Source organism: Megascapheus bottae, chromosome 10 (assembly GCF_031878675.1).
Source record: "Megascapheus bottae isolate mThoBot1 chromosome 10, mThoBot2.hap1, whole genome shotgun sequence".
Taxonomy (NCBI): Eukaryota; Metazoa; Chordata; class Mammalia; order Rodentia; family Geomyidae; genus Megascapheus; species Megascapheus bottae.
In genome coordinates, this window is record NC_143518.1 from 47,735,110 (window position 1) to 47,750,082 (window position 14,973).

Here is a 14,973-nt window from a genome sequence, read left to right on the forward strand (position 1 = left end):
TCTTTCTTTCAGTCCTTTCTTCCTCCAAAGGCTTTCATTTGCCCTTTATAGTTGATTTGCTAAGTTTGAATGATAGTGAATCCTTTCATGTTTAAGTCAGAAGCACTTCAAGAGAAGACCATGTGAACAGAGTAAAGCTGATGTTGAAGAGAGAAAAACGATTTGTAATTATATAGTCTCATCAAAGGTTTTGTATAGAAATAGTCTATGAGATATTCTGCACAAATGGTTAAGTGACTTGATTACGTGGGAAACATATCACACAGCAAAATTCTATATGATTTCAGGATCTTCCAACTATAATCTGTGGTCATATCTGTTGGCCATCTTTTTGGTTAACAAGTTATTATTGGAATAGATCTGGGATTATTTATATACTGTCCATGACTGCTTTTGTATTGCTATATTACAGATGAGCAGTTGTGTCAAGGGCTATTTGGCTCATAAACACTAATTGTTTAGTTTCCAAAGAAGAAAATACATTCTTTCCATTCATGTATGAAGAGTGTGATAATCCTTAAGGCAGACATTGTGATTAATCTAGTTCTATTGATTAATTTACAATATGACTGGCATGCTTTGTCATTTTATATAAAATGTATAAAAACTGTGAACTGGATACCAATAACTAAGTAAATATTTGTGAAGACTATTTTATCAGTAAATTATTTTGACATATATTTCAGGTAGATTTGGGCTTGAATATTTTTCTATTGTATTCTGCATTGTCTCTGAATTCATTTGGCATTGAAAAAATCATATTCTCAAAAAAAACCTTTCAAAAGCAGGGCAGTGAGCTGGTTTTAGGACAAACTATTCATACAGGTGAGTCCCTTGAGATATATTGTCCCCAGCACAGAAGCACAGTGTAGATTTATATCTAGTCTTGTAATGCTAGGGTATCACTTTGCTATTGGAATAAATTGTTTCCAGTCTTCACTGCTCGTATGGGGTTATTACAGTACAAACATGTATGCATTTACAATAGTCATGGTGATAATTTCTCATAGGTGTATCAGACAAAAATCAGCTTCTTCTTCAATGGTGTGGAGGAAGATAACAAAGCTTATGATGTGAGAACTCTGACTGATACAATTGAAGACTTTGCTTCCAGTACTATCCAAATAGGACAGAGTTCAACTGGTAAGATTTTTTTTCTAAGAGAAAATCTATTTCAATGTGTATCTACAGTAAAAGCGTTGCTGAGAATTGGTGGCAACCAGATAGCACACAATCATTAATTCTCCCTCAACAATTAGTAGATAAAGATCTATCCACTACATGGTTATTGTTCACATGTGCCATTTTGCTACTTCTCAATTTGTGTAACAAGTTTTTACTCTCACACACCTAGATAAAGCATACAAACAGACTCCTTGGCAGACCCTTCCGAAGGTGGGTGTCTTACAGAGAGCGCTGCTCTGTTTTCATGTGGCCTCTTTTGATGAATCCCACTTGATTATGGTGAAAGATCCTGTTAATGTACTGTTGTCTTCAGTTTTTAGGATTTGTTGTAGTTGGTGGTGGTTTTTTTTGTTTTTTTTTTGTCAGTTGTAGGGCTGAACTCTGGTCCTGGGCACTGTCCCTGAGCTCCTCAGGTCAAGGATACCACCCTACCCCTTGAGCCACAGTGCCACCTCAGGTTTTCTGGTGGTTAATTGGAGATAGGAGTCTCATGGACTTCAGTGCCTGGGCTGGTTTTGAACTGTGATTCTCCGATCTCAGCCTCCTGAATAGCTAGAATTACAGGCGTGAGCCACCACATCTGACCAATTTTTAGTTTTATGTTGAAGATTTTTGCGTCGCACCTCATCAACTTTAATTGAGTTGTGATATATCGTTGTGTCTTTATATGGTTTTTGTAGCAGGAGACTGTTGATAGAATAGAATGTGTTTGAAAGAAATTCTTTCAACTTCCATTGGAATAAGTGAACAAAATTGATATTAGGTCTTCAAATGTTTAACAGAACACTTAAGTGATATTTTGCCAGTCATGAGGAACATTTTTTTAAATTATTGATTCAACTTATTACGTCTCATTGGTCTGCTTAGGTTTACTTATTTTATTTCTTCTTCAGTCTTGGTTCAGGGTATGTGTCTAGGAACCTGCCCGTTTCTTCTAGATGATCAATGTGTTGGAATACATTTGTTTATAGTAAGATACTGATTTATGTTTACATTTGTCCTTTCATATTAAATTAAGCTTTTATTATATTTCTGCAGTATTAGTTGTACTATCTCTACTTTAATCTCTGATTAAGCCTTTCTCCTTTTTCTCAATCTAGCCAAAGGTTCGACACTGTAAACGTGTCTACACCATTTTCATTACCAGCAATCATGAATTAGAGTTTGTTGTTCCATGTTTTCATCTGTGTTTGGTTACTTTGTTTAAAATTTTGTAACAAAATGGACATGAATTTTTTGTCATAATGGTGTTTATGTTCTTTTCATTATTTTAAAACAAAATATCAGACTTTTCACCTATAAAATGAGCCAAATTCATGTCAGGTTGAAAAAAATAAGACATGTATTTTGGTATTCAAAATATATTTTAAAAGTGGTAAATTTCCAAGCTCTAGTATCAACAATAGGGATTCGTATCACTTAGTCCTGTTCCTTTGATCAAAAATAGTTATTTCCTTTAAGTCTCTGGCTTTTAACTTAATATTGTTTAATATATAATACTTAAAGCTACTATGACAAAACAAGGAATATTTAGGATATCTTACTTGCTAAACATGAAGTGCTGGGAGTGATACTAGAGTTGGATGTGGTGGCTCATCCCTCTAATTCTAGCACTGGGCAGGAAAGATCATGGGTTTGAGGCTAATCTGGGCTGTACACATTTACCTTCAAGCCAGACTGTGTCATGTAGTGAGATCTGTTTCAAGAAACGAAATCAAATCAAAACAAAACTGGCAACGATTATAAATTCCTTTCAGAGTCTGTTTTCTTATTTGTTTTTTTTCTTCACTTTTTTTATTGTAATTAGTAAAAGGGTTACATGATATTTGCCAGAGAGAAAGTGCCTTAATTCACATACATTGATACCCTTTCACATGTCTTGGTACCCATTACCCTCCCCCCCATCTTGGTTTTCCCCCCTTCCCTATCAAATTTCAAATAACCAAATACAAATAAATTCAATATATCAGATAACAAAGTGAGATACTATAACAATATGAGATAACCAAGGGACAGCAAAGGGGATGAGAGACAACATAGTACATTAAGGACAACAATCATTCGTTATATGGCTTTTGTTTCAATATCCTGGAGGTCCTTTCAATTAGCTTTATACTATATGGCCTTATATATCAAGATTTTGCTCTATTGCAGATCTCTGCTAGTAGAGCCCAAGGTTTCTACTGATTATGACGAATGAGGGAAACCATTGAGCCTAAGTTCCTTTGAGTCTGGCTTACTTCACTTAATATGATTTGTTCTAAGTCTTTCCATTTCCTAACAAATGGGGCGATGTCATTCTTTCTGACAGCAGCATAGAATTCCATTGTGTACAAATACCACAACTTGTTGATCCACTCATCAAATGAGGGACATCTAGGTTGGTTCCATATCTTTGCTATGGTGAATAGTGCTGCAATGAACATTGTTGTGCTAGTAGATTTAGTATGCCCTTGTTTCTGGATGGTTGGGTAAATGCCAAGTAATGGAATTGCTGGGTCATAGGGGAGTTCTATGTTTGGCCTTTTGAGGCACTGCCACACTGCTTTCCATAGTGGTTGAATGAGTTTGCAGTCCCACCAACAGTGTAGTAGTGATCCCTCCTGGCCACATCCCCTCCAGCATCTGTTATTATTCGTTTTCCTGATCCTGGCCATTCTAACTGGAGTGAGGTGGAATCAGAGTTGTTTTGATTTGCATTTCTTTTATGACCGAGATGTTGAGCATTTCTTTATGTGTCTATAGGCCATTTTTGTTTCTTCTTCGGAGAAGACTCTCTTTAAGTCTTTGGCCCATTTTTTAATGGGATGGTTGTTACTTTGGAGATTAGTTTTGGAGTGATTCAATTTTTTTGAGTTGTTGATATATTTTAGATATGAGGCCTTTGTCCGTTGTTTGGTTGGTGAAGATCTTCTCCCACTCTGTAGGCTTCCTAATTAATTTACTAGCTATGTCCTTTGCCATACAAAAGCTCCACAGTTTAATGCAGTCCCACTTATCCAGCCTTTCTCTGATTTGTTGTGATTCTTGGTCCTTGTTAGGAAAGTTTCTACCTGTGCCAAGGAGGCCTAGTGTATCTCCTATTCCTTCCTGTAAAGTTTTCAGTGTGTCAGCTTTTACCTCCAGGTCTTTGATCCATTTGGAGTTAATTCTAGTGCAAGGTGACAAAGAAGGATCCAACTTTAGTTTTCTGCAGGTGCTTAACCAGTTCTGCCAGCACAACTTGTTGAAGAGGCTGTCTTTCCTCCATTCTATTTTTTTGGCTCCCTTGTCAAAGATTAGGTGGCCATAGGTCTGTGGTTTAGTATCTGGGTCCTCAGTTCTATTCCATTGGTCTTCAGGCCTGTTCTTGTGCCAGTACCAAGCTGTTTTGAGAATTATAGCTCTGCAATAGAGTCTAAAGTTTGGTATTGAAATTCCTCCTGCACTGTTCTTTCTGCTAAGAAGTGTTTTTGCTATACGGGGTCTTTTATTATTCCATATGAAATCTTGGATTGCCTCTTCTATTTCTTTAAAGAATGCCATTGGGATATTGATGAGTATTGTGTTGAATTTGTAGATAGCCCTTGGCAAGATTGTCATTTTCACAATGTTGATTCTTCCAATCCAGGAGCATGGGAGGTTTTTCCATTTCCTTAGTTCTGCTTTAATTTCCTTTTTTAGGGTTTTAAAGTTTTCGTCAAAAAGGTCCTTTACATTCTTAGTTAAGCTAATTCCTAGGTACTTTATTTTCTTTGAGGCTATTGTGAAAGGAGTTTCTTTCCTGATTATTGCCTCGTTCCTCTCACTGTTGGCATAAAGGAAGGCAGTTGATTTTTGAGGGTTGATTTTATAGCCTGCTACTCTTCCAAAGTTTTGAATCAGCTCAAGGAGCTTGGGAGTAGAGTCTATAGGATTCTTTAAATACAGAATCATGTCATCTGCAAAGAGGGATAGTTTTATTTCCTCTTTCCCTACTTGGATCCCCTTTATGCTTGCTTCTTGCCTTATTGCACTGGCTAGGAATTCTAGTACTATGTTAAAGAGTAGTGGAGAGAGTGGGCATTCTTGTCTCATTCCTGATTTTAGAGGGAATTGCTTTAGATTTTCACCATTAAGTGTAATACTAGCAGTAGGTTTCTCATACACAGCCTTTATTACATTGAGGAATGTTCCATGGATTCCTAGTTTCTCCAGAGCTTTTAACATAAAGGGGTGTTGGATCTTGTCAAATGCCTTTTCCGCGTCTATTGAGACAATCATGTGATTTTTGTCCTTGCTCCTGTTGATGTGTTGAATTATATTAATTGATTTGCGTATGTTGAACCAGCTTTGCCTCCCCGTGATGAATCCAGTTTGATCATAGTGAACAATTTTTTTGATGAGTTGTTGTAGACGGTTGGCCAGTATTTTGTTGAGAAGTTTTGCATCGATGTTCATCAAAGAAATAGGTCTATAGTTCTCTTTCTTTGATGAATCTCTGTCTGGTTTGGGGATGAGGGTTATACTGGCTTCATAGAATGAGTTTGGTAAGGAACCTTCATTTTCAATTTCGTTGAAGAGCTTGAGGAGTATTGGTGTGAGCTCTGCTTTGAAGACCTTATAGTATTCAGCTGTGAATCCATCTGGCCCTGGGCTTTTCTTAAGTGGAAGTTCTCTAATTGCCATTTCTATTTCAGAGCTTGACATAGGCCTGTTGAGTTGGGTTAGTTCTTCTTGGTTCAGTGTGGGTATGTTAATATTGGCTAGGAATTCATCCATTTCATCTAGATTGTCAAATTTGTTGGCGTACAGGTTTGAGAAGTATTCCCTCATGATATTCTGGATCTTGGTAATTTCTGTCGTGATATTACCATTTTCATCTGCGATTTTGTTTATTTCGATATGCTCTCTTCTTTTTTTGGTAAGATTTGCTAAGGGCTTGTCAATTTTGTTAATTCTTTCAAAGAACCAACTCCTTGTTTTGTTGATTCTTTCTATAGTTTTTTTGGATTCCAAATCATTTAATTCTGCTCTGATTTTAATAATTTGCTTTCTTCTACTGGGATTAGGGTTGGTTTGCTGCTCTTTTTCCAGGAGCTTAAGGTGACACATTAACTTGTTGGTTTGCAATTTTTCCAACTTGTTGTTGTAGGCACCCAGCGCTATAAATTTTCCTCTGAGTACTGCCTTTGCTGTGTCCCAAAGGAGTTGGTATTTTGTGTGCTCCTTACTGTTAAATTTCATAAACTGTTGGATTTCTGTTCTGATCTCTTCGATGACCCATTGGTGATTCAACAATGTGTTCTTCAGTCTCCATGAGTTACAGGGTTTTCGTTGGTGGGATGTGTGTTCAGTTCCAATTTGATGCCTTTGTGATCTGAGAGTGTGCATGGAATAATTTCTGTGTTTCTGAATCTGACCAGGTTTGTTTTATGGCCTAAGATGTGATCTATTTTGGAAAATGTTCCATGTGCTGCTGAGAAAAACATATATTGTGTTGTTGCTGGGTGGAATATTCTGCAGATGTCTGTTAGATCTAGTTGGTCTATATAGTTGTTCAGTTCTAAGGTTTCTCTGTTGAGTTTTTGCCTTGTTTATCTGTCCATAGGTGAGAATGGTGTGTTAAAGTCACCGACAATCACTGTACTTAGATCTATGTATGGTTTCAGTGTAAGTAAAGTTTGCTTGATGAAGTTCGGAGCTCCGTGGCTTTTGTGGCTTGGAGCCAGCGGTGAGGGGTGGGGGAGGGAGTCCTCGTGTTCCGAATTCTTTGAGAAAGTTGGATGTGAGCTTTATCTGGATTTCTTTTCCAGTTTGTGTCCTTCTCCGTTGCTTTTTGAGTTTGTTGTTGTGGATTTCTTAAGGTAGATGGCTCGTGGGACTCCTGGTTCTCTCTTTTTGTGAGAGAGAGCTAGGCAGCGTCCCTATTGTCTCGGCGCCATCTTCCTTCTCCTGTTTTCTTATTTGTGTAACAACCACATAAGTATCATCATTCCATATGATTGTGGAAAAGCTGAACATCAGTCTCTATGAGTTTGTTGCTTTAATTTGAATATGCTTTTGGATCAAGCTAAGCGTGTAGAAAATCAGTAATTTAAGGCATCCATATATTTCAAAACTTGGTTATCAGTAATTGGTGTGCTGAAAAATTTTATAAATTATTCTGCCTACAAAAATTTTAAAGCATTAAATCTTGTGAGCCTTATTTCAATATTTAATCTCCTCTAGTACTTTTAGCAGTAGTTTATTACACTAAATGTTGCTCACAGTATTTGATGTTGCTGTAAATTTTTTCATTTTGTAATGTAGAATTCAAACATTGTGCTTCTTTTCTACTTCAGTATGCAAAATATTGAATTAATGCTTCTAAAGTCATTATGATTGGAAGATTATATTTATTTTTAAAACTGGGAATGATTTTCACTTGTGATTAGAAAACAAATCATTTGAAAAGAGCTGATTTGAAGTATTATTTAGTTTTATTAAATGTTCCTCCTTTATGTTTTGGAAACTGAAGAGCTATGGGAGGAAAAGATATTGTAAAATAGTTTTTATCTTTATCAATTTCTATGTATGGTTATATCTACTGTATCTTTTCTCTAATTAGAGATGGCATATAGTCCGGCTCATTACTTTTGCCTAATGATCCAGGCTCCATGCCACCTCGCTAATCATAAAAGAGATAGAAACAGAATGTTCCTGAAGACTTATTATAAATCATTTTCTTTCTCTGTTCCTTTTTTATAAGTCCAAAAAATTAAGTCACTATCTTCCTCTCTTTTGATCACATCTGAGATGATTCCATCCAGAAGGGGGTAATTGTGCAAGAGATTCCCCTGAGCTAAATTAAAGGTGTTCTCATGCAGTACCAGGTTGAATAGTTGGTGTCTTAAACACAGATCTCTCAGTTGAAGAGAAGATAGGACCAAGATATGACTTCCATCTTTATCTGTTTGGCTTGAACTTGGTCCTTTTCTTCCCCTCCTATATCCAGGAAGTAATGGCTTTCTACGTGACTGCTGGCTACTATGCATATTTTTTTGAGTTTTACCTCTCACTAATGTTATACTAAAGAAAAATAATTATTCCAGTAACACCCTCTGCTTCTGGAGGACTTAAGAAATGATTCAGTGGATGAGTAGATTGTTTTTCACTGGACACTCATCTATATGTCCTAATAAGATAACTTGCTTTAATAAAATCAGGTTTTACATAGGAAAGATCCTTAGACCAGGTCAACAATTGTGAGACAGGATTTTCCTTACAATATCTTCTCCCAGTTGTAGAAATATTTCAGAGTTGTCCTGCAGAACTGTAATGTTAAGCTACATGGCTCTGAGGAATCACTATGAGAAGTCACTGTGGCTACAAAGTAGACGAGGCCTCCAAATTTGAATTTGAGATTTCAGAACCATGAGAAACAGGAATTCTAGAGCTACTTCAGAAACAAGTTTCGACAGAGTCTTTGCTTCATGTTAATGGTGGGAAATTTCAGCATTGCATGTTCAAATGCATGCAATTTCCTGAAATTGTTGGTCACATGAAGAATACCAAGGGAAGAAAAGGATAAACATCTAAAGCTACCCCTAAATTGCTTTTCCTTCTCTTTTCTGTTCTATGTGCATCTTCATTTATTTTCTTGTGCTCCATTCTGGAGTTGGAATGCAACTTTTAGTTTTTCTCCGTGTCTCACTGATCTTCATTTGAAAGTCAACTACATATTCAAAGACCAATTTCTTTTCAGTTCATCTTAGATTGTGCTTCATTTATATTTTCTAAGATACATTTTGGAAATTATACAATATAAAAATAGAAAAGTATAGATATTGGTGACTAAGGACAAGTAAATGGAATGGAGGAAAAATATAGTTCATTCATATATAGGAGGTCTGAATGAAGGACTGATTTGATTTCAAATCATTACTTAAGAATTATCTAGCAATACTCTCAGGAAAATTAGATATGATATAAAAATAGAGGATGTTAAATGTATGTCTCATCACTATAGTAAACAAAAGCTCTGAATGAATTAAAATTTGGAAGTGTGGAATCATGAATTAGTATAAAAAATAGTAAACAAAAGCTCTGAATGAATTAAAATTTGGAAGTGTGGAATCATGAATTAGTATAATAAAATAAAGATGAGCACTTCTATACTGTCAACATTTAAAGACTTCTGTTAGCCTGATATCATGTCAAAAAATGAAAGAAAAGTATTGAAAATCTAACCAATAAACTAAAAATATAAAATTCACATAATGCTTATCATCTGCTAGTTTAACCAGAAATTCAAAAAAAGAGATCAAACCAATGTTGGGAAGAGTTTGGAATAGCCTAGAGAACCGTCAACGAAAAAAAATATATATGAAGAATTTAATGTAAGAATGCAAGAAGGACACACTTAAAAATATAATTAGATAACTTAAATATGTATTGAATATTTAATGTATATCTAAAAGAAAGAATAATTGGGATAAGTAAAAATTCTATAGTACATGTATAAAATTATATATAAAATAATATAAATAATATATAACCCTTTATATATGATGTATATATAAATTACATAGTATACAGTATATGTATAAAATTATATATAAAATAATATAATTAATAATATATAAGCCTTTGTATATGACATATATATAAATTACATAGTATACAGTATATATGTATATCTATACATTTATGTACATGATATATTATATATATGTATATATATGTGTGTGTATATATATACATATATATATGTATATATATATACACTAAGGATCAAATCCAAGACTCTTATATACTAGCCAAGCACTCTACCACTTGAGTCATGCATTTAGATCTTTTGTTTTGTGCTTTGTGTTTGAAATATGACTAACAAAATCGATGCTTAAGATGCAAAGCATGAGATATAGAATCATATATATTCAAGTTTAAAATCCAAGCTCTGCCTCTTAAGAGCCAAGTGACTTTGGCAAATGCTTTGACTTCTCAATTCAATTTCCTAATTTGTTTCCTCATTTGTGAACTGTGTTTTATGTACATATATTTTCAGGATGATTGCAAAGCTTATAAATAATGTATGCTTGATTCATGTTAGCTAACCAATTAAATATTGCTGTCATAAATATTATTAATTTAGGTATTACTTAAGTTTATTGACTTGTGAAAATTAAGAGTTTTTAAACAATGGTCACCAGCCATATTTTGTGTTTTGGCTTGTTAAATGAGGAAAGAAAACATTTCAATTTAGTGATATGACTGTAGACTTTTGAAATGGGATGTCTGGGTACACATCACAAATAGTGGTAGTTCCCACCTGTGGTTAGCTATTTTTGTCTGAAGAACTTCTTGTTCCATTCCTTGTCCTGCAGTGAGCACTACACATTCGCTTGGCTCTTCTACAAATATTTTTTGATTTATCTTTACTTTTGATGGATATTTTCATTGAGTACAGAACTCCATAGTTATCATGGCTGTCAATATCTTAGAACTTTAGGACATTGTCTCCTTGCCTCCCTTGTTTCTGGTGAGAAGTCAACCACCATTTTTATCACTGTTCCCATGTACACTGTAGATTTCCTTTTTTCTATCATTTTCAGTTTGAGCCACCTATGGGTGATTTTATTGTTTTTATTCTCCTAGAGTTTCACTCAAAAATTATTGGAACTATAGTTAGTTATTTAGGAATGGAATGGAAGTATTAAATCTTCCCAGTATGGTGTGACAGTAAATGCCGGTGAATATTGAGGCAAAGGGTTGTAAGTTTGAAACAAGTCGGGAGTACATAAGCAAACTTGTCATACAATACCTTCCTCCCTCCTCCTTTCCCCTCCCCTCCCCTTCCCTTCCCCTCTCCTCCCCTTTCCTTCCCTTCCCTTCCCCTCCCCTCCCTTCCTTTCCTCCCTTCCCTCCCCTCCCCTCCCTCCCTTCCCTTCCCTTCATCCCTCCCTCCCTCCCTCCCTCCTTTCCTTCCTTCCTTCCTCCCTTCCTTCCTTCCTTCTTCCCTTATTTCTTGCCTGTCTGCCTCAATGTCATTTCTCCAACTTCTTTGTCTTTAAATATGTTAAATATATATGTTACAGCAGTGAATAGTGTCCTGATAATTTTAGAGAGATTTATATTTTGATTTCCCTACTCATTGTTTTCCTCTTAGTGTTTTTATTTGGGTAGTATTTATTGGCTTGATTTTTCTTGAATTCATAGGTGGTTTTTACTATTCTATCTAGGCTTCTGTAAAAACCATATAGAACATCCTTCATTTTTAAATCAACATTTCATTTACACTGTTTCTATGCAATTCCTTTTGCAGATGCCATCTGGCTGCTGAGATTCAGCATCTAGTCAGATATTTTCATATTTTTCCTTTTGTTAGAATAAAAAATCATTTTATCTTAGATATATGAGGTTATCATTTATGTTCTAGCTCTATCTCTATTTACTCCCCTCTTAGTAATGGGCCACACTTATTTGCTTTTTCTCATGTGTTAAAAATACTTTTATTACATAAGAAACATTTTATATTAAAAAAATCAAAGGTTGGAGCAAATTATAATTACCTCCAGAATAAAAGCACTAATGGTTCATCGGTCATCTAGAATAAGGTAAAAATAGGAAAGAAACAGTACTCAATGATTTTGAAGTTGAAATAGATGCTTATTATTGTTTTAATGATATTTAGTTCTGTTTTGGGATATCTGAGGATAAGATCATAATGTGTACCCCCATTGTGTGGTTGAGTCCTTTGGAAATCTAATCTGACCTTCCAGGCTCCATAAAAATGCCTTTTACTTCTTTATTGATTCCTCCACTTAGCACCACTCTCTTAGGTAGAAGACCAACCCTGGGTCTCAATTTGATTTAAGTAACTTTGGGAACCCAACTTTTTGATGGGCTTTTAAAAAACAACTGCTTATAAGACCTGACTTATTTTGGTTGTTGGGCAGATAACAACAATGGATTCTTGTTGATTTTTTCAATTAAATCAGGTATAGAAATTGAACTGTTATTACATAAATAACTGATTTTCTATTTGGCATTGTTTATGCTTATCTTTGCAACCTTCTAGATTCACTCAGCTATGGCTACTTTCTGTCTCTCTAGGAAAAGAAGACTAATTGGCTGTAAAGATTGTTTTTTGTAAAAGTCAGGAATTAACCTGAATTTGATTTACTTACTCTGATTTTTTTCTGGTAATTTTTGTGAGTCCTACTTTTATCTCTGGCTTTTCAACTTTGGTCATTTCCTTTGGCTTTCCTGACATCGAATTTGTCAAGACTTAGAACTGATGCAATCTTATTTTACACATCTATTCAATGTTTAAAGGCAAGATTATTTTTCCATTAAAAAGAACTTTTCTTGATCTCTATTTTAGTTCACTTTTAAAGCATCTGGATGAATCACTCGATTCCTGATACCATTTATTCTTATTTAAGATCACAATGCTAATCTTGACTCATTGCTATTTCCATTAATCTAGTACTTATTCAAATAAATTATTTTTTCAGTTTTGGAAAATTACAGATTTGAAATTCCAAATGGTTCATAAATATCCTCTTCCATTTTGTGCATGTATTTTTGTATCATTCTTGTGTGCTTTTAAAACTTTTGTTGGTAGGCTGGGTCATATGAAATTGCAATTTCTACTATCTGTCTATCTATCTATCTATCTATCTATCTATCTATCTATCTATCTATCTATTATCAATCAATCTATACCAAACCAAATAAAACTAAAGAGAATATATTCAGTTTTCCTTTGTTTTTAACATTTTTTCTTTGTTTTTAACGATTTTCTACTTTGAAATCTAACTATTCAGGCTAGCTGTTCTACAGCTATTCTGTTTACAGAAAAGGATCATATTATTTATGCTGGAGTTGAATTACAGAGTGAGAATTTTCTGTCTCCTTGTGTCCATTTATGGGAATTTCTGTGGAAAAGGCACAAGGAGGCATCACAGGCTCCTTCACCTGGCTCTCTTTCTACTTTGCTACCTTGTCAAAGAGTTCCCAATGTGCTTGAGCCAATTTGCACTGCCATCTGCCCCAGTTGCCCTTGTGCCAGTATCCGCATCAAAATATTCTCAGACATTTAGTTTTTGGTGAAATCTTGCCCCAAATTATTCCTTTGTTTTAGTTTTATTTCCATTAAAAACAAGTAAAGATTTGAAAATGCACATCTATTTGGCTTTCGAGTTTTTCTTCTGTACATTTTCTGGTCTATACTTTGTTAAAATTTCTACTCTATCTTTTCTTACTTGAAGGAGTCTTGCTTTTATTGTCTGCAATTCAAATAATTATACAGACTTAAAAATATTCCTTTAAAAGGAAAAACTTGGAAAAAATCATATTAAATGAACTAAGCCAGACCCAAAGGCAAATAGGCTCAATGGTTTCCCTCATTTGTAATAAGTACCACACATCGAGGACTTTCCTAGAAGAGGATTACAATAGCTCAAAACCTAGGTACATAAGGTCATATAGTATGATACTAAATGAAAGGATCTCTAGGATATGGAAACAAGAGCTTCATTTGTGTAATTGTTGTTCTTAATGTATTATTTTATATCTCTTCTCTTTTATTGCCCTTTGATCAATCTCATATTGTTACTGTATCTGACTTTGTTAACTGGTATATTGTATATGTTTATTTGTTTATTTAAAATAAGAAAGGGAAGAGGGAAATACAAGATGATTGGGAGGTGGTGGGAGGAGGGAAATGGGGACAAAAACACGAGAAGGGGTATCAATGTGTGAGAAGTAACACACCTACTACCTGAGAATGTAGCTCTAACCCCTCTATACTTTACCCGGACAATAAAAATAAGTGAATAAAGAAAAATTCCTTTAACATTTATGATTTTTTATTTTCCACAGGATTTTTAATTTTAACATTAACAAATATATAATCACTTCTTTGGTGGTCTACATTTATGCTATTACTATATATTTATGCATTGTACAAATCATGGTGACCTTTTCATGTAGGCTTATAGTGTGCTTCGGTCATATTAGCCTACAATTATCTACTCATGTCTTCCTTTCCTAGTGTGCTGATTTTTTCTTTATTCATAATTGGTCCTATTACACATCATAGAATGAGTTTGTAAGCATTTTTACATTTCTAATTTGACAAATAATCTAAGGACCATGAGTGTTGGCTCTTTTTATGGGTCAGAGGTTGATTCCATCTAGCTCTAGGATTTTCTATGCATAGATTCAAAGTTACTCTATTAGTGTAGTTACTTTTTATTGATTGATTAGAGGTTTTATTTGTTTACTTATTTTGCAAATATCTTATTAGGTCAATTTTGGTAGATCCTATTTTTCTAGAAATATATTCATTTCTTCTTGATTCATGGCGTATAAATTTTCACAACCTATGATAATCTCAATAATGTGTTTTGTATTGGCTGTTTAGTCTTCAGTTCAGTCATTTTGAGTCTTTTCTTTCCTTATTATGCTTTGCTTAGATAATGATTATTGGTCTTTTCAATCAGCTCTTCATTTTATCATTTGAGGTTTTTGGACTTTTTTTCCTTCCTTTTCTCTTTTTTTCTTGTTCTACTCATTTGGCATTTACATGTTTTTAAAACTGTGGTTTATCAGTAGATTAATGAGATTTCTGATTTTAAAAAAATATAGACATATAAACTTCCTTTTTATAACAGCTTACATTGTATCCCACAGATTCTGCTACATTGGTTTCTAGTTTTACTTGATTCTGTGAATTTTAGTAACTTTCTCACTGATTTCTCCAGATAATCACTGACTGTTTATAAGTATAATGCATGGTCTCTAAAAGTCTGCACATTTTTTGTCATTTCTCTGACAGTT

The 14,973-nt window shown here is 34.4% G+C and overlaps 1 protein-coding gene across 1 annotated transcript in view; it reads left to right on the forward strand.

Annotated features, from left to right (window-relative positions):
• Nucleotides 1-14,973, forward strand: part of Ush2a (usherin) — a 606,255-nt gene that overhangs the window by 32,517 nt on the left and 558,765 nt on the right. The window contains exon 3 of the mRNA XM_090341196.1: nucleotides 1,011-1,143. Within this exon, the coding sequence (XP_090197322.1) occupies nucleotides 1,011-1,143 (133 nt within the window). The remainder of the gene's footprint in view (nucleotides 1-1,010; nucleotides 1,144-14,973) is intronic.